The sequence below is a fragment of the Varroa destructor genome, unplaced genomic scaffold (genome assembly GCF_002443255.2).
Source record: "Varroa destructor unplaced genomic scaffold, Vdes_3.0 BEIS01000006.1, whole genome shotgun sequence".
Taxonomy (NCBI): Eukaryota; Metazoa; Arthropoda; class Arachnida; order Mesostigmata; family Varroidae; genus Varroa; species Varroa destructor.
Window position 1 is genome coordinate 13,937,480 of NW_019211459.1, and position 20,379 is coordinate 13,957,858.

Consider the following 20,379-nt stretch of genomic DNA (forward strand, 5'->3'; position numbering starts at 1 on the left):
GTATGTATTTGACTGCGTTTTTGTGAAGCATCAGGGAAGTCTGTCACCGTCACTGGCGGAACAAGGCGAATTTGTGACGCGAGCGGAACTTCGAAACGGTTCAAAGCGACTTTAAGCTAGCGCGGTAAATAGTGGCTTTAATAATGGGGGTATTACCTAGCAGCTGTGTCTTACTGAATGAGCTGGGTCTGAAGACGATTTGTTAGTAAAAGAGATTCGCAGGCTTCGATTATCCGAAGCGTAGAAGGGCGGAATGATTAAGCAATAGACATAACGCGACGATGTCTCTAATAATATTTCTCAAAGCTTGTATTAGATGCGATTTTTGATATTGCTCAAATAGCTCTGTTTATAAAATAGGGTCCTCTATTTGTTTATCTCTACTGTTTAACTGAGTTTCACCATTTATTTTGCCAAAACTTCATACAAACAACACGTGATGAAGTATAGCTACTATGTCGTTATGTCGGCCTACTATCGGCCAAATGATGAATAAACCCTCACTGAAGATAGACCTGCAACAATTTTAAAAATTCCCTGTCTTCTTTCGAGGCTAACCACTGTCTAATATTTCTCGTTTTCCCCTTCTCATTCAATTGACTACTCAAAAATTTAACGGTTATTTTAATGTAATGATGAGTACGATGCGAATGATCGAAGCTTCATCACGAAGGGCAGCAGGCAGTCGCGCTTCTAGGTATTTGGCGATTCCGTCGTCCGCTCCGGATCGGACATCAGCCAATCAGCGGGTTCAACGCGCTGGGCATCAAAATAATCACCCACAGCCCCGCGACCCGTCTCCTACAACCCCTCAATATTCTCACATATGTGTCCCTGGAAACAATGTCACGTTCATTTTCTTTCGTCTGCCTTCTGCTCGGCAAGAGGCTGAGTGGCCACTCTGTCTTGTTGTTAGCAGCGATGTCACCGCTGCCCGCTGCAACCTCAACGTGTAGGAATACACCGCTGCAATCACGAGAGTGTCTGGGAGGAGGAAGGGCGTCGCTCCGCAGGACCGCAGCCGCCTGCCACAGCAGCATTGTCTGTCGTGGTAGCAGCGCTCGCTGTCGAAGTCATAGACAGCATCGTCGCCGCCGCTGCTCCGGTCCTATCCGCCCGATCGCACGGTGCTGTATAATCCTAGACCCGTCGTTGTAACCCTATCGCCGCCTCTTGAAGGCACTGTATGAGCAGCGCCGCTGCTGCGGCACTGCCATCAAAGGCTCTCGCGCTGATAGCCGTCGAGCGCTGTTATTTCCTTCGTCGTTGTTGTCGAAGAATGTTAAAGTCGAAAAGGCTACCGTCGCCCCTCCTTCTGCTAGACGAGCTCTTCCTTACGTGTGATGTTGTCGCGCTGGCGTTCTGCTTGCGCTGCAACCACCGCCAGTGAGGGGTTCGATGTCTGGTCGGACGGGACAGCGCCCAGGTGACGGCGCTGGACGTTCATCACTTTGAAAACGAACGTTGATTTCGTTTGTTGTGCTATGGGTCCGATGGGTGAGGAGGCGGCGGAAGCGGCAAGAGGCCAAAAGGCCGTAAAGTGGTAGGTGGTGTGCGTGGTTGTCTGTTTGTACTGGTGTGCGTAAGTGACTCTATGCAATTATTGGCCGTGGCTAGATGGCAAATTAGGCTATCTACCGAGAAAAAGCAACTGTGCTTTATTTGATATATAACGCAGGTAATGATGTGCTAGCGTGTTCGAATGGCTATGTAAGTGCACGGGTGCATTGTGATTGTAGTGCGCAGTTACGCTCCTGCCTAGCATAAGCTCCACCGGTGTGCGGGACAAACGAAAAAGCAAGAGAAGGTTTGCTGTACGAACGAAAGCGAAGCGGTAAGATTGATCGAGTCCCATCGTTGCCATGTTGAAATTCGAGCTAATCCGCTATTGGTAATGCAGCAGCGAAACTATGCGAGTGCCAGTCGATCAGTGAGTCAGTCGTTAGTACTGTTGGCTGATGTACGTAGCTGTGGCAGTACTTTGGAGCGCCGTAACAGCAGCTGCGACGTTCCACTAGCTGCACAACCACTACATTTACTGTTGCTGCAAACGGCAGCAGAAATCGACTCTCGTAAACAAAAGGGGTCGCTGCAGCGTCACCGAAACTGGTTGCTCAGCGGGACGCCGAACAACAACGAAACCCCATATTCGAAACCTACGAACATTTGCTTCATTGTCGACACCGGTCGCTGACAAAGGAGGAACGACCCGTAGGCCCGCAGCAAGCATCACGAAAAAGGATAAACTTTGTCGAAGGAACGCAACAGAAACAACAGTGATAAGCCGCATCAACGAGGCACTTGTCTGTGCTCATGCGTAAATTGCACCTAGGTGTAGGTGTAGCTCTTTAGCCGTGTGCGTGATAGAATAAAATCAGCAATAAACAAAGGCGCGAAATGAAACAATTCGCGCGATATTTGGACGCACGTTTCTTAGCTTGATCACTTATTTGACTATTTGAGTTTGCTCAGGCAGTCAGGTTGGCGCTGTCGAAAAGAGACGTTGCTGCCTGCGGAGGCAATGTTCAATGACGAATGCAAGATGGTAAAGGTTAGAACCGCGATACCGCGATCTGGTTTGAGTTGAACGAAGTCTTCGAGAGTGACAAATGTATATGTGTGCGTTTGTGAATGGATTGTGATTAGGAGAGCCTTCGAATTAACCGAATAGCGGCGAAGGAATAGCAAGAACGGTAGAAGAATAACAAACGGAAATAACAGCAGCGCCTCGCCTACCGAGTAAGCCAACCACAACAGCCTTAAGTGCTCGATTCTAGGTCCATTCACTGTCGCCATTGACATCTCGGGAAGAAGAAGGAGCCGATGAGGGATAATGCTCTCTTGAAAAAAGCAGTAGTCAAAGTGAACAACAACAAAATTTTCCATCGACAACGAATTATTCAACGGATACATTAACCACGCCAAAGTCAGTTAATGTCATAAAAAGAGGACACAATAGTAACACATCTTGGACATGTTGTTCGACATTACAATTGACTGAACACGTGCAGGAATCAGAACTCGTCTCTCGCCGATCGCAAGCAGCAGCGTTACGTCGGGCAACACAATTTACGATGGGAAACATTCAGACTGTTGGGCCCAATGAGGCTCTCATTGTGTCAGGTACGCAGTGAATATGAGATTGTGAAAAAAAAAACACCTATGCATAGCCAAAGCGATTTTTAAGTTTATAATCAATATTCAAGCATACGAGTATAACCGACTGAATAGCTCGGCAATCAGCCAGCTTGCCATGAGGTTCGTTGCACTAATTATATGAGCACTCTAATGCTTCCAATTGTAATAGTTTATCCCATTAAAAGATCATTAGCTTGTGTTGGCGTGGGCTCAGCGAAGGCATGTTTTAGCTATCCGATCAAGAACAAAACAAAACATGATAAGAATTGCTTTTTCAAGTGTTACCTTTGTCACTTTATAAAAATGTTCTACTTTTCTAAATGACATTGACTTATGTATAGAATCAGCGTGTCTCATTTGATAATTCTCGATGGCAGACAGGTAATTATTGAGCATGAATGAGGCAACGTCAGTTATGCGAGGTAGATATAGGGCATATCTGGGGGAGAAAGGAGGCAATACCTATCTATGTATGTAGTTAAACGCAGACAGCAGCCTAAGCTTGATGGTTAAAACGTACTAACATCTGGTTAGATACAATTTGTAAGTTCAGTAATAACATGCTGCGTTTATAATTGATATTGTACGTGAAATGTAGTTCAATTAGTATACTTTAAGTCAATTAGGTTGACGTCGCGATTTATGGCGTAGTGGTTAGAAAGCTATTTGCAGGACGGAAGTAATTTTCGAGCTTGCGATTGCGAGTCGCCGAAAGAGTCTCTTTTAATAAGAAAGTACGCGTTCAATTACCTCTTCGTATAATCCGGCTCACGGTTTAGTCGCTGACCGTCGAAACAGATGTTGTTCGAAAACGCCGATGACATTACAGGAGGTCGTTATTGGAGTGTCGTTCCGCGCTTCCATTCGCGTGTCCTATCGAAGGTCTTCACTAAGATATATGCCGCTACGTGCTGAGCGATCTAAGTCAATATTCAACGAGCGTTTTCTTCAGCAATCTGCACGCTTGTGTGTCGAATCTCGTCGAGCAGTACACCACTCAGCAGTACCGCGTACGACATGCACAACCGGAAACACCTCATTCGAGTGCCTGTTGCACTTGGTTTATGTAGCATAAGCGAATTTGAAATAGGTCGCTCAGCGCACCTTGACGTTTATTTAATGGTTGAGAAGCATACAGACTAGCAGCGGTTTTCTGTACATTGAACCGTGCGAAATATGACAATTGTTAGCTGTCGCAATACCAGCCTTTACTTTCACAGGAAGCCTTTGATAAATAAGAGCAACTATACTCAGTGAGAAAAAGCATCTCAGTCTTCGAGGGTTTATTGGTCGACCTGGAGTTTATGTAGTTCAAAGTCGAGTAGATTACTGGTATATATTGTTCTCCAATCCCTTTACAGTTGCTTCTTTAAACTTTCTAGACAGTGTATTGATATTTTCTAATAAACAAGGCTTTTTTTTAGTTCATAAAATTCAGCACTGAAAGCAATACCGTAAACTTAACCGCATTCATTAAGTGCCATTTTATTGTGTGTATAATTTTTACTTTAGCAACGTGGCTTACTCCATGTGATTATGTAGTGGCGTGTACATTTGTATTTGTGGGATCTGAGCTAAATAAATTCATGTAGAAAATTGGCTGTTTAAGCCATTAATAGCCTTTAGTGCGTTGGACAACAAATTTATCAATAGTTACAAAATAAGATGCAGCAGAAAGATTTTAAAAAAATTTGCTTAGTCATCAAGGATATAATGACTCATTATACACTTGATGACTCTTGGATTATGCATATTAGTTCAACACGGCTTGAGCAAAAATTATGGTTTTTGATGGGACAATAACGGAGCGTGGTAAGTAAACACGTGATACCGATTGCTCGACATTATGATTCAAGACGGATTTCTAGTTAATCATCTAAAGAGGCATAATTCGAACGTTGCCGTACGAACAGGTTAAGTAATCCTGAGAATAAGAAAGGGCAAACAGATTTTCCGTTGTCGATTCACGATTTTCAAAGATGCGAAATAATCACAACCGTTTGTTTACTATTTATTTCAACCTCAAAGTGCCCTTTATATGTCGATGGAGTTTCCAGTAGCAAGAAAAAATTAATTTGGAAATTTGGCCGTAGCGGCTGCACAGGGTGAGACAGTAGCATAGCCGTAAAAGGGTCGGATGGATAATCCAAACACGCCAGACCCATCTAAATACCTAAGCTAGAGTAATAAATGTGTTTGGTGTCACAAGCGTGCATCTGATTTATTAATGAGCATACAAAGCACTCCTTACCTAATCGTGCGTTTAGGAGCGTTTAGTGGCTTTCTACAGGATTGTTTTCTTCCTCTCAATGATTTATTTTCGAAATTTGCTTTTCAAATGCCAACAGACGTTCGTTATTCTGCTAAATGCAATGGCATTTCTTGGAAAAACCTCAGCGTTAAATGCTCCACTAGAAGTATAATTTCTGCTGCGCTGTAGGAATTATTTCCTATATAATGTTTGGAAAACGAAAGTGTGGAGTCAATGATAGCATCAGGATTGAACGTGCCAATGGACTTAATTTGTTCTTTCAGCTAGCCCATGTTAGACATTATAGCTGAATTCAAAGCTTAATATCGTGAGTTACTATTTATTAACTGCTAAGTTGACAATACGTACGTTCAATTCTTGAATACATTCAAGTTCTTCTATCGCCTACTTGTACAACACTTCGGATGTGACATGTCACACCGAAAGCTATTCAGGCATGTCTTGTTTATAGTATAGGAAAGCTAACTTATGAGCGAACGTTGACGAGTGAGGAATCAACCGTTTTAGCTTCGAACGGCCGTAAGAGTCAAAAAATATGATTGATCTGATTTTTACTGTGGTCACTGTGTGTGATCATAGCTTTGGTTATGTGCACTACACTAAGTGGGCTCCGTTTTTTAATTTTGTGCATTATTATGATCAATGGGTTATAACACATTAAACCAAAAGTCTGGTTCAGTCCCTCCAACGTAATGAACGTTCACAGGTGCTTTTCTTTGTTAGACGGAGCTCTGTAAAGAGTAAAATTTATCCGAAGGCCACCACCCAAATAAAGACTTTGTCAATCCGTATGTGCTCCTACATTGTTATCTAGATTCGCCCACCATGACAGGCCTCGTTTTTTCAAGGTTTAAACGTCTTCAGTCTATCGTTTATAATCATCCAGGATCAATATATATATTTTGTGGTGATACCGTACGACCACTTTTGCTTCTTACCTCACAAAATCGCCGAAATAACATGCTACTGTTATATTCTACATCGCAAGAGTAGTAACAAATTCTAAATATAAATCTAAAAATAAATATAAAAAATAAATCTAGGAATATAGTACCGCGTTCAAATTGAGTATGTTATCGTTCTGGGTCCTCGAAGACACTTGCACGTTATTTAACTACACAAAACAGAGCATTTCTAAAATTCCGGAACTCTAAGGTAGTCGACTCCCCGTAGTGTTTTAACAGTGAATGAGGCATGGTTGTGACATCGTTGTTACCCTGATCTGAAATAACCCAACACGGCAAATGTCTTCATATGTGAGTCGTGTTTAACCGTTCGCTGCATGCGTACGAAACAAGGCTCATGAGCTCGTGAATCGTGGAAACTGCGTTAATGGGAGATCGTTGGAAGTATGCTTTTGGGGATCGACTATGATAGCTATTGCAAGACATGCCATAATGCTATCCGCGCTGATATCGCCATTGGTTTACCGTTGCTATTCGAAGCCCATGTAAAAATGATATGGTGACTAATGGACACAATTCTTGTACAGTAAGCAGTATTTCTGTTTTGAGACCTCCAACGGACTATCCCTTTTTGTAGGGTTTATCCTGAATGTATGACTTTGTTGGCAAGAAATTTACGTGGTCGAGTAGTGACGTTTTCGACAAGTGAAACATCAGATATAGATGAAATAAAAGCTTTGCTAGTGTAAAGTGTCTCATTGAGTGTTTTGATTAAATAACGGAATAGGATAATTATTCTAACATGTTCCAGTTAGCAACATTTTGATATGTGTCAAATTGAATGAAAAAAAAAGGAGAAGAAAGTAGTAGCATATATGAGGTGTATGACACCGAGGACGGCCCCCCAGAGAGTATTTCTAGTTTATTAGACTCAATCACAGGTGCCAATCGCATCTGCTATAATATTTAATAGGTGTTGTTTATTCGAAGGTATTGACCTGGCATGCTGGCGCTTTGCGTGGAAGCGTAAAGCATGTCAACATGTCCATGTTAATATCGCTCAGTAAGGATATTTAGCCGGCTAAGCAACTATCGTATGTTAGGAAATTTAGCACCGTATTCAGTCTTGCATAAATTGCAGGTGTCGATATATTGATACAAACTGTATAAATTAACCGATAAGATATGCATGGCGCTGCTCGATTTGATACAAACCGATATGAGTCCAATAGCGCCGCAGTTACTTTGTGCCGGGTACACACGGCAGCAGTTGTACTCTTAGTTCAAGTCGAGGACTCTCAGACCTAATTGTATTCTGTTACCGCCTTAAGCGGTGTTTTTCTTCTTTTCTAGATTGGTACGAAATAGTGTAGCAGACGCAGAAAAATAATGTTGTACATGTTTGGTGTGATTAGTTTTATGTACTTTGGGTGCATAACGCCTCAGTTCACGAGGTCCATCCAGTAAATGCTTTATAACATATTATTAAATCCCGTAAATCCAGCAAACGCCGCAAAGTCCTATTCGTCCATTTTATACTGCATAGAAATAAGGAACAGTCATAAAATTCGAGAAGATTGGTCCCCGTTTTTGTCTATGCATAGATTTCAATGCGGTTAACGGTGCCTATAGCAAAACGTACTATGAACGATTCGCTTAATTAAAACTGTTAAATAGTAGCTAATATTTGTGTGATGAACGATAGCCAAAAGTCGGAAATAGCTTAACACATGATAATTTACCCATTTTGCTGGCTTTACACTCGACCTGCGTAATTAAAAAAAAGCGCCTGCCACAGCACTCCTTACGTCTTTCTGCCTCTCTAGGCAGTTTTTTTTTAATTTCAGTACATCCATGAACATTTGCGCTGTGAGATAGCGGTTGCTTACGATTAAACCTTAAGTGGGCCCTTATAAATACTGCTTCTCTGTTTTTTAAGCCAGCTAATTGTTGTCAACAGCAAGCCAACAAAGCAATAATTGCGTTTGAGTTATTTGTTGATTACCTTCTATTTGTGCGCCATGTTCGAGGTCTAGCGTTGTTGTTGTTTCGGGGCTGGTGTCGGTTCTACTAAAAACTGCTTAGAGAGGCAGAAAGACGTAAGAAGTGCTGTGGCAGGCGCTTTTTTTTAATTACGCAGGTTGAGTGTAAAGCCAGCAAAATGGGTAAATTATTATGTATTAAGCTATTTCTGACTCTTGGCTATCGTTTATCTGTGTTAGCTCTCGCGAATCACCCAAATATTCAAATGGAATTGTCTGTCTTTCTAACCATTCAACCGCCTAGTGTATGTGTACGACAAAACGTACGTGTGGCTGGCCACGACCTTATAAAACGGCTAGAAATTGGGCCAGACGAAGAACGCTGCGGGTGCATAGGCATGGTAAGCACGCTTGATTTACTTTTTTCTAACGTCCTTTAAGGTCTTTTGAACTATGGTTGCTATTGCTATGATAAAGCCTATTTCTCTCTAAGTCTTGCTCATAGGTTTAAAAGATACTGGCTGGTCTGTCTCAAACCTATATTATGTAATTGTGATTTTGTGTCTTCTGTGATAAAAGGTGAGCGAAAAAGTTACAATGAAAACGCGTAGTTTAAAAGGAAATAAAAATGCCTGGATTACGATTTTCGGATTACTAATTACGTGCTTGGGTCGTAAAGAGTAGGTGATGCCAGTCACCGTTTTCCGACTGCAAGCTGCTGATTCATTCAGGTTTTGTGACCGTATTTTGCTGCACGCAACATTTGTTTGCTTTAGTTGTTGCCAGTTATTGGGGTCTCGAATAAACAGCACAATCAACGCCTCAGTGTTAATAGAAACTGGATAATTTTTTTCTGTAAATTAGAACACATAGAGGTGAACACGAACTAACAACGCCAAAAGATTGCAATGACGATGTGGGTTGTGTGAGCTATGTAGCGGCCAGTTGAACCTTACCACAAAACCATTAAACAAAATTATAAAATAATCAATTAGTTCAAAACTCACGTATCTCATGCTAAAGTCCGCATGAAACTTTAGTGCCTATTTATTTGAACATCGTGGAAGTTGTCTATACTTCGATATTTAGGTACCACCTAATGATCTAATACCTCTCAAATATACTGTCGTGGGTCAATATTGATATTACTAATACTGGTAGTAATTTTCCATTTCGTGTGTTTATGCAAAATTCAGTTCACCATTAAATATCTCTTTTCTCTGAGAATGATGTCGAATTAGCAAATTTTCCTCTATGGTATGTTATTTTCTAATACCGTTCCTCGGCGTTAGAAAAACGGCGACCTGCCTTACGAAGGCTGTCTTCTCGCAGTGACGAACACCAAGAACTGTCTAACTGTTGAATTGACCGTCTTGCCCTTCGGGACAACGGGCGTACGCAACAGACTAATTATGGCTCCCAGTTGAAATCGGCCCTTTGCACTCATTGCCGAATACGATGACGGCAACGACAACAATATCAACATACGTAATAGTAACAGCCAGTACAAGCTGGTAGTCTAATAGGGAATACTTTCGATGGGTACAAGAACTCAAATGATCTCAACGGCGATGCCAGCGATGAAGGGTCAACAGACAGCACAAGCCTTTGTTGTTATTTGTACTAAGGCGGCAGGCTAAGTTTCATCGGCTAAATTTTTTATTCTGTTCTGCTTGTAGCATATGACGGCTTTGCTATATTAGATGAACAGTTCTATTATGTATTATTGTAAGGTTACAAGTGCGATCTACAGAGCGTAAATAACTGCTAGGAAAATGGCTCGATCCTAAAGAGTGCACAGGGAGACGTCCACAGTAGACGTAACAATGGGATTATGGCAGAATTATACGAAGTTAATGTAGCTTGTTAATCAACGCGTACCAAATTTGGTGATAAATGTGTGTCATCTCTTCATCGTAGAGAGTACGGGGTTAGCAAAACTTATTGAGTTTTCTGCAAGTAACGAAAATTTGTTCAGTATTTTTGCACGTAAATGTTTGATTTAATATCAATGAATGATATGTGTAGAGACGTAACACTATCTATCATAATTCGATAATGTACACGGTGCTATACTATTAGAAGACCACCTAACATTTGCTCATTGAGAGTACATTAGTAACCTTAAATATTTCTGGTACATGGTAGATGCACACAAAGATTCTATATGTAATAGTCGTTCTATTGTTTATGAGGAATTTAGATCGAACTCGTTTTTGTTTGCAGGGGGATGTTGTGGCAACAGCGCAAAGAAAATGGTTGTTGGTGGCTGGGCATGGGCCTGGTGGCTTGTCACAGATGTTCAGCGGCTTAGCCTTGAGGTAGGTACCTAATGCTATTATTTACTATTATTAATACTAAGTATTTTAAGAATTTAAAAAGTAATATTAACATCGGGGATTTGTGTTTTAAGAACTTGTCATTGTTGAGTCAATAGGCGATGATCGAATGGTCCCTGTCGAAACGGGTCAGGTGTATAAATGTAAATCGCTTATGGTAGCATACGACGGCTGAAATGATTTCTGAATTTGATTGTGCGGGGCCCAAGGATGAGTTCTGGCGAATAAGTGAGACATATACACCAAGTGTATCAAGTAGTGAGACACATCCATCAGGAAGACGTTATAGCGTAATACGTTGGGCATTCATGATGTTTCCCTGTGTTTACGAACTTCGAACTCTGATCAGGGTTAGATGAATAAATTCTTATCTTAGCTATACTTGCTGCTTAAGTAGCGCCCTGTTTCTTTCTGTAGTTATAATCATGTCTGCGTATTACCAAACCGGAATAATTTATACTAACTCGTCACAGGATTTTGCATTGCCCATTGCGTGATAATATGAATATTTAAATTATTTCGGCATGGAGGCCACCCCTGAGTCTGTGTAAATTATGAGTAGACAAAGAAAACATATTGTAACACCAAACGAATACTTCAACCCACTTTCCATTCTATTTTTTTGCTGTTTGTTTCATTTAATAGTTAAGGCTATCCGTAGTGAGCTTTTACTAGCATTTCCAAAGCTTTAAACTGTGAGCGCACGACAAATTGTATGCTACTCATTAGAGAATAACGGCATTTATTGACTAGGTTTCTAAGGGATTGTAATAACTTTGCACAAACAACAACTGACCCTAATGAATAACAATACAGTCTTCCTAAATATTAAACAACGCACCCTCGAGTGCCAAGCAAAAACGTGTACACTACAAATACTTAATGTAGGACGATTTTATATCTTGCTGTTATTTTAATAAGCCGGATTTCTCCTTTCTTTCCTAAAAAAATATATTCTGTGCAAACTCTTTTTCTTGAAAACGTTCAGGTGATGACTCTGAAGCCTCGCTGTGAGCACGTCGAGACGGCGCAGGGAGTGCCTCTTACAGTCACCGGGGTAGCCCAATGCAAGGTTTGTGTTTTCGCCCCCAAGACAGGTACTTATGCAAATAAGTAATATAATAACTTTGTTGAATTTAAACAAATATATTACTAATTGCTTTATATATCTTACGAGTTACCATATCATGGACGTTATCGTAACGAGGTAACTTGCAAACTAAGATTCTTCGCCGATAGCAAGGGTTTGACTTTCTATTGATATCATTTGTGTCTGAAAATGTGTTGTTTCTAGGTTATGACAGAGCAAGAATTCTTGTCAACTGCAGCCGAACAGTTCCTCGGCAAAGATATCGAACATGTAAAAGCTGTCATCTTGCAAACGCTTGAAGGCCATCTTCGTGCCATTCTAGGTACGCTGACGGTCGAAGAGGTTTATCGCGATCGAGATCAATTTGCTTCGCTTGTCCGTGAGGTAGCAGCACCGGACATTGGCCGAATGGGCATAGAAATCCTATCCTTCACTATCAAGGATGTTTTCGACCAAGTCGAGTACCTGACATCCCTGGGGAAGGCTAGGACGGCGGCCGTTAAGAGAGATGCAGATATTGGTGTAGCGCAGGCGGAAAGAGATGCGGGCATCCGCGAAGCAGAGTGTGATAAGTCTGCGATGGATGTCAAATACGGCGCAAACACGAAGATCGAAGACTCACATCGAATGTTTCAATTGCAAAAAGCTCAGTTCGACGCTGAGGTTAATACAAGGGTATGTGTTAATTATCCGAATAGAAAATTCAACATGCAGTGGCTTGCCCTATGAGTCTGTATGAGAATCGAGCCGAAAACCTAGAAAGTACAATAAAATAGTACCACTCAGTGATTCAATAGGATGTACATCAACATCCTTTCTTTGAGTGACGTAACCACTACACGTATGACAAGCTATTTAGGATCCGACGTGGTCTTTATATCACCAAACTCAACTATTTATTGTGTTGCATTGTTACGGCAAGCAGCAAGCAGAAGCTGCCTTGGCGTACGAACTACAGGCGGCAAAATTGGCCCAGAAGATCCGCGGCGAAGAGATGGAAATCGACGTTGTCGAAAGGCGAAAGGATATAGCCGTCGAGGAAAAAGAGATACTTCGGCGAGAAAAGGAATTAACGGCGACGATTAGATTGCCCGCTGAAGCGGAAGCCTACCGCTTGGAGATGATTGCTCAGGGAAAAAGGTTTGAACAAAATAGGCAATATCAGGACATTTATACCTAGAACCAATGAAATAAATAAGAGATGGGTGGAACTCTCGTGGTAAGTATCATACGGAACATAAACCTTTATTGGAGTTAACTTAATTTCTTGTTTTTTCCATTGATGGCCTTCGTAGCTAAATGACGTACCAAATATATTTAAAAAACTAAATGTTCCGTTTCTCTGACGTCAATGTTTATAATCGCGCTTTAAAGAGAAAGGCTATCATATCTGCATGTTTTGTTTGGTTTTTATTAATGCTGGCTCAAATCCGTTTTTTTTTCTCAAGGACGCAGACGGTAGAAAGCGCTCGTGCGGAGGCCGAGAAGATCAAGATGACTGGTGCTGCGGAAGCGTACGCCATCGAAGCCGTAGGTAAAGCCGATGCAGAGCGGATGCGACTTCGGGCCGCCGCGTACAAACAGTACGACGAAGCAGCCGTTCTCTCGCTGGTTTTGGATACATTACCGAAACTCGCAGCGGAGGTCAGTTTGATTTTCCGTTTCCCTTCTGCTACTTCGTTCCTGATAGGGCTTTCGCTGAAAAGTTCAAACTCGTTCACGCAAACGTTAAAAAATTTCAGCAGTAGAGAGCATTTGAAAAAGTGAAAATGTAAAATTACAATATAAATCATATATTGTAATCGGCACGCGTATGCGTCTTATTTTACTGTTGCATTTGCTCTGTGGCTGCACAGGTGGCGGCGCCACTCGCTAAGACGGACGAAATCATACTGCTCGGTGGGGACGATCGCACGTCGCAGGAGGTCGCAAAATTATGCTCGCAACTACCGCCTACCGTTCAAGCGCTTACCGGTATCGACATATCCAAGGTAAATAAAGAGAAGCGCTCACAGTCAGGTGCAGAGGTCAAGAGTTTTGCGGGAAAAGGCGATATACACCAGCCACAGCATTTTTTAGCAGTGAGGGCTTATGGGTCGTACATAATGCAGTTGATGACAACGTGAACTTTATCATATTCTATTTAAAGTTTGTCTGAATCAACGCTCCGCCTTATCCCGTCCAGCTGATCTCTTTTTGTGGAGTTATGTTGATTTATCGGTTTTTCAACATGTATCTGCATTTCTAGGTAGTTGAGAGGTTGGCGTTAGGGGCTCCAATCGGTAAAGTGACTTCGTCTGTACTGGACTTTCAGCCAGCAGAGACTGGGCTAAGTGCTGCAGCTTTAGGCAGGCATACATTTTGACAGGTCCATATTCTGGGGCGAAAAATTGAAAACAAAAAATTGGTGCATAATCAAGTGGACAGGAGATAAAAAAAAATACAACGCAGTATAAACCGTTGGAGAGAGCCACGGCAGAAATCTTAAAAAAATCGCACATAAATTTTGTATTTTCTTCTCAACCCACTCTACTGGGACTCGCTTAATTTTTACCATTTGCTATCGTTAGCTTATTTCACTGCCTCTATCAGACTACAAAAAATTTTAGTTACCTTAAGACTAATACTCGCGTTACAATTTTTTTCGTCACGTTTGTGTAATGCTCATGATTTGTCACAAAAAGGAGTTTACTATTGATTGAAATCTGTTATTCTAGGCAAACGGGGCCGGAGGCGCGTTCAAAGGCCAATCTCGTTTCGCTTATCGTGACAACTAATTGCTCAGTGACTAGAGCATTGTCTATTGAATTGTTTTTAAACCTTGCGTCTCGATTGGTTTGCTGCCATTGATCTTGTGACGAGCGCTGCGAAGATTGCGGTCCTTCGTTCGCCCCTGTTAATGGCCCGTTGGCAACTCTTTTAAAAAAGAACAATAATCACTACTGATGATGTAATATGTTCTACTTTGTTTTGATTTCGCATTTTTGTGCAGAGTAGTCGAATAAGACGGTGAATTAAATCGGCGTCAACTGCAATAATTGGCAATTGCCAGATGTAAAAAAATTATGCAATATGCTTTCTAGAATACCGTTCGTAGTACGATAAGCGGTAAAAATTTGCAGAAAATTAAAATACGCTGCCAGTCTGGACGCAGATCGCGTGACGAGGTGACGATGGTAGTGAGCGTCTTTTTGTTGCGGCAATTTAAGAAGTTCCCTTTGTGGGAAAGCCAAACCACAAAGCAGGATCGTGAGGACGCTGCCCTACTATCTAAAATACGCTTCCTTACGCAGCAGTACACGGTCAGTGACTGAAGATATTTGTACCTGGAATGTTCTGCGATGGGCTACTCTATTCTAGCATGGCTTATGACATCCGGTTCGAGAATGTGGCCCTTCCTGGCGACTTTCTTTTGAGATTTTTATGGAGAAGCCAAACTTCAGAGTCGTCAACAAAACTGTGTTGTCACGTTGTCAAATATAAAATTAATCTTAACTCTTTCATGTAGTTCGTCTGCTATGATTGATTGCATAGCATTCATTACATTACCGTACGAATGAGAGACTGAAACATAACTGAATGTGCTTTTGGGGCTTTTCTGAAATATCTGAACATCTGTGAAATCAAGAGTACCTTCATTTGTAATAGATAATTGATATTTCGCAAGCGAACAAGTTATAGTTTCTGCTATTTGCTTTTTCTTACTGTAAGTATACAGTATTACTTACACATGACAACAGACAGTGACCACTAAACAGAGTGCTTTCTGAACATACTTTATTATGATTTTTGCTATTATTGTTTAAACTTGAGCTGGATGACGGTTCTTCGTACATTTCTATTTATTTAGGTAGCGGACATGACAATCTTATTTGACCGTTCGTCTAGATGCTGTACGGAATTAGAAGTAGTACACTTGAGTCGAAATACGATGTTACAAGCCGATATGTTTTGGGTAACGTACGAATAATACAGGCAATACGGTCGAAGACGCATTGCGGTCGCAGTTTACTGAAATGTAACCGATCAACTATGAGAACTCGGAAAGCCACTACGTTGAAATCCGCTGTGTTGGGGCTTTGCAATGTACGGTACCTTGGGCCAGTTCCGCGAGACGGATTATTTTCAGCGCCGACGTCAAAATGGCCTTTTTGGTTGTTCAGTTGATTGCTTAATCATGAGTCACAGATACATAAATTGTTGTTGTGCGCCTATTTTATTAGACGTTTGACCTTCTTTCACACATCGCCTACTAGTGATTACGTACTTCTATTATGCGGTTTACGTTAGACTCACGTTTCATCACTCTCGATGTTCTACATTTGCAACTAGCTACTTAATTTTTTTGGATTTTTGGACCAATCGGAATTTAATTACGTGTAGAACCTAGTCTGAAGCTCACCCGCTTACTATTGGTGGCAATATATGAACTTTTTCACAAGCCTACATAAATGCGACATTAAATCAGTTCATCCCCCTTAGTCTCTCACCTGTACTTGCCCTGACTGTTGACACATAACTCCGGTTTGTTTTGCCTCTCCGTTTTTTCATTGCAGATCCTGACCAAGATTCCGGGCGCCAAATAGTCGCGTTAAGCGCGAACACGCACAAGTGCCTCACAAGCGCACCATCGTCATACAGTAGATGAATACGAAAGAAAAAAACGTCGAAACAATTGGCAATAGAATGGTAGAAAACCACAAAGCCACGACATCAACGAAAGCTAAAATCAACCCAACGCACCCCTTATACATCGACCCATCTCATGGATGAGAGACGGGAAAGTATGAAACGAAGTGAAAACTACGTATAATCATCACCTATTCGTGATGTTTAGCAGTGTCCGTAAGAATTTCCTGGTCATTTGGAGTAGCGCAATCAACGGCCGCCAAAGGTTTTCAGGGTTCCAGCGAAACCAGTAAGCAAGCGGCATAGCTTCTTGTAGTTGTTGTCGTCAGCCATTACACGCGGTATCAGATACACCGTTTCATCGTTTGAGAGATGTGATTTCGTATAGCAATATATGTGAAGTTGTCAAGTTTAGCTAACTTAACTTTATCTCAGGAATCCAGCAACTTGCTAGAGATGTCGGCGCTTTACCGTATCATTTAAGTTAGTTGCTTGCGTACAAGATGACATTCAACCTACCAGTAAGAAGTTTTACATTGTCTTACATGGCCATCCTGTCCCTGACCACTCTCAACTAGCTATTTCATTCCTGTAAATCTATCTCGTCAATGAGAAGCTTTACCTTTTAACGATTGTAGTATAATTCGACACTTAAATACCCTCCTAAGGAGATCATTCGCTCGGCAGAATTATCTCATGGCGTGTATTGCGCTTGCTGACAAGCCCGACCAATTTTGCGAAGTGGCCAACGACCATCTGCAGGGTAACTGTGCAGCTCAGCTAAGGTTGGCCGTAAGATTCACACTGGAAGAGATCGACTCATTAGTTTTCGAGAAGCACGCCAGCCAATCGATAATGCTAGCATCAACACGTCCGTGTAGCAATATTCGTGTTGCATATTTGCACGAAATTGTATTTTATAGAAGTTTCCCTTGATTTGCATTAGAATTAAAGTTCACATAGCTACTATGATTAATGCAGCGATTGCATCTGTGAGACACCGTAGGTCGTTTTAACGATAGCATGGCCCACAATTTTCTAATCACTTTCCAGTGATAATTGGCATGTTTGTTATTCCTTATACGTATTGAATATCGATACTCGACATTCATGATTCGTTCCCCCTTAAGAGTCCTTCTGATTGCTATGTACTTGAAAAATGTTGGGTTACCCTCTTCGAGTGCAGCCCTCCATAATCGCAGTATAGATGTCGTGTGTAAATTATCGCCTCGATAACTGAAATGTTCTTAGTGTTGGTAACCTCCCCGCTTGTATTCGTGTATTCCTCTATGCCTCAAGCTTCTATCCAGAGCCTCGAACTGTCAAATTGATGTTTATCGATCTTATCTCCGTAGTTCCGTAGCTTCTCAATCATGTAACGTCTTTTTGTATGAAGGAGCCCGGCTATTCTCGGTCAGAGATAATTTCGTCCTGCAAAAAAGTTGCAGGACAAAGCGAAGCCAAACAAGATTCCGACAAAGACGAAAACTGTAGGTGAATAGTGATGGACTACAGTGGTGAACAAACAAGGATAATTATTATGATTATTGCTGATAAGGCATAAATTAAAAGAATGTTTACATTTTTTTGTATATCAAAATAATATTATTATTATCATTACGGAGTGATTAGCCTCACTGCCAGCCACATCACAGCCTTAGACGCCTTTGACCAAAGGCATTTACTCTATTTCGCCAAGGGAATGCGCAACAGGTGCACAACCTTGGTCCTATTGTTTGAGGCCACAAGGTGTGTCGTAGCATCCGTATAAATGTTCTGAAACACATTCATGGTATTCTCATAGGCGTAATGCTAATCAGGTGCTCGCAGCTTAAACGCACCAGGATTCAAGCGCGATGCATATTATGCAGGTCGTTTTAAAACGATGCGATAACAATCTTGATGATTTGTGGCCTTTATCTCAATATGTATTTGTTTGAAGTGAACGGGGCAACTAAAGCTAGTGTAACGTGTACCAGTTATTACGTGTCAATCAATGAAACAATGCTAAGAATAATTTGCAATGGTGTAGGAACAACGAAGGACAGACAGGAAAACACTCGGAGATGGAGACAACCTGTCGCCTATAGGTCAATGGTCACCTTAAAGTTCCCCATCATGGCGTCGAATTTGATATTGTTTATCCCTAACTAAATACTTTTTTGCAAAGTCATTTTACGGATTGATGTTCAGTTCTCTTAAAACAATCTTCACATATGAGTTATAAAAATCAATGAACACCATCGACAACCAGATTTTACTTTTCGTTGCATCTCTCAGGGCACTGGTGGCTTCAGAATTCGAAAGAGAGTTGGACTTTATTTTTTAAGAGCTTATTTAAGTACAATTTTTTGTTACTTTTTACAGTTTTTGTTAATAAGTTTTTGTAAGCTTTTTGTACCGACGTAAATGACACCTCGCCATTAAACCGAGAAGAGTCTATCTGCGTTGGTCTAATAGAAATTAAAAATTCAAGTTATTTAATTGAATCTAGTCGTCTAGTTAGTCTAGTCAGAAGAAAATATCCTATGCTGACCAAAATTTACTGCAAGATTGCGTGTAGCGGTTTACATCGAGCACTTGAGACCAGCGAATGTTGAACCTAGGATCACATCAACTATAGAGAAGCAAGATGGAAAGACAAAAGCATGCGGAACGTGCTGTATGTTGGGGTATCAGGGGCAAAACAGTGGCAAAAACTAACAACGAAATTCATTAATCGATTGTCCATTAGAAGCAAATCCGGGGCCTTCTCCCTTTGGCTTTCATGATATGAAAATACTAAAAGCAATGTTTTTCACACTGTTTGTAATAGTCTATGCTACTGGACATCAGCGAGGGCAGTTGCGTCAATTGATCTACACGTATAGAAACACAGCCGCTATATAAATATAAACCAGTAAGTACATGTATGTATCCGCCTTGCTATGACAAAATAACCATGGTCACGAGACACGAGTCAAGGACGAATCTGTTTAGCTTCAACGAACAAGGTTCTTCGTAAACTGCGACAAAGGGCTCGATTTGACGTAACGCTGAAATAACCCAATATGCAGATGCGAAATCGAGTGCACGAGTAGGGTCATCTCTCTAATACCGTAGTGGATAACGTGCTTTCCCGCTAAACTTGAGGACACGTGGTAGCATAGGTTCAAATCCGGACGTGGACACACTTTGTTTCGCGCTGGGAGTTAACCGTTATTGTTTCAGAGGGAAAGCAAGGTGAAGGAAAACATGCGAAACAGAAAACTGGCAAACTCGTATAGCCGGTGGATGCATATAGCATTATTTATAGAAGATAAATGAAGGAATATTTATCGAATGGTCGCTTGAAACTATTAGCTGATACAATAGCAGGAACGTTTAATTAGTGCATAAGTGAACAAGCTAAAGAGGTTACAAGAAATGAGAAAGTGATGAACAGACACTTGTGGCAGAATATACCAAAAACCTACTTATTATACACAATATACAATACACAAAATATTATGCACATAGCGTATAATTATATAAATTATATAGATATAATATTGGTAAGGCTATATTGTAGGGCTTATGTTGCTTTATATATATATATATATATATATATATATATATATTACATTATACGCGTTTTTGATGCAACTGAAACGTGCGTAAGCGATGTGTGATTGTGCAGAAAATAAAATGAGCTACACTATGATTTACCGAGAGAGAATTAATGGTAAAAATGACAAATGCAGAAAGCTGGGTAAGAGGATTAGAAATAAACAAATATACTGATCGTTTACATTGCATTATGACTTACGCTGATTTTTTTTCGTGGTACAGATTCGTAACGAATTTGCGGTAACGATGTTGATATAAGAGCTCATTTAACTCTAGCGCCACCTATTTATTCCAGTCGTTCCGATAGTTTTCGCACTTGATTACAGAACAGGTTCGAACATGTTTACGCGCGGTCCAACCTCCGCTTGCACCTTTCGGTTACAGCTTTCGATCTGCTTACTTTGTTTACATCTCGTTTAGAAAATTTTATTATCTC

General features: G+C 41.1%; 1 protein-coding gene across 2 annotated transcripts; it reads left to right on the forward strand.

Moving 5' to 3' along the window:
* Nucleotides 1–17: 17 nt before the first annotated feature.
* On the forward strand, nt 18–20,137 carry Flo2 (flotillin-2). Of its 2 annotated transcripts, XM_086992827.1 has the most exons (9): nt 18–1,543; nt 1,679–3,123; nt 10,524–10,618; nt 11,625–11,708; nt 11,931–12,401; nt 12,652–12,866; nt 13,175–13,370; nt 13,583–13,717; nt 16,283–20,137. In XM_086992827.1, the coding sequence occupies exons 2-9, from the start codon at nt 3,075–3,077 to the stop codon at nt 16,310–16,312; spliced, it is 1,275 nt and encodes a 424-aa protein (XP_086848953.1). In that variant the 5' UTR covers nt 18–1,543; nt 1,679–3,074; the 3' UTR covers nt 16,313–20,137. The 2 variants fall into 2 exon arrangements, with proteins under 2 accessions (XP_086848953.1, XP_022667776.1); XM_022812041.2 differs by lacking the exons at nt 18–1,543; nt 1,679–3,123; nt 10,524–10,618 and having other exon boundaries at nt 11,632–11,733.
* Nucleotides 20,138–20,379: the final 242 nt, after the last annotated feature.

Bases quoted from the DNA above. Each gene is read 5' to 3' on its own strand.
- Flo2 (XM_086992827.1), top strand. From the start codon at position 3,075: ATGGGAAACATTCAGACTGTTGGGCCCAATGAGGCTCTCATTGTGTCA. The intron at 12,867-13,174 runs GTTTGAACAAAA...TTTTTTCTCAAG, and splicing joins ATGATTGCTCAGGGAAAAAG to GACGCAGACGGTAGAAAGCG. The intron at 13,718-16,282 runs GTAAATAAAGAG...TTTTCATTGCAG, and splicing joins CCGGTATCGACATATCCAAG to ATCCTGACCAAGATTCCGGG.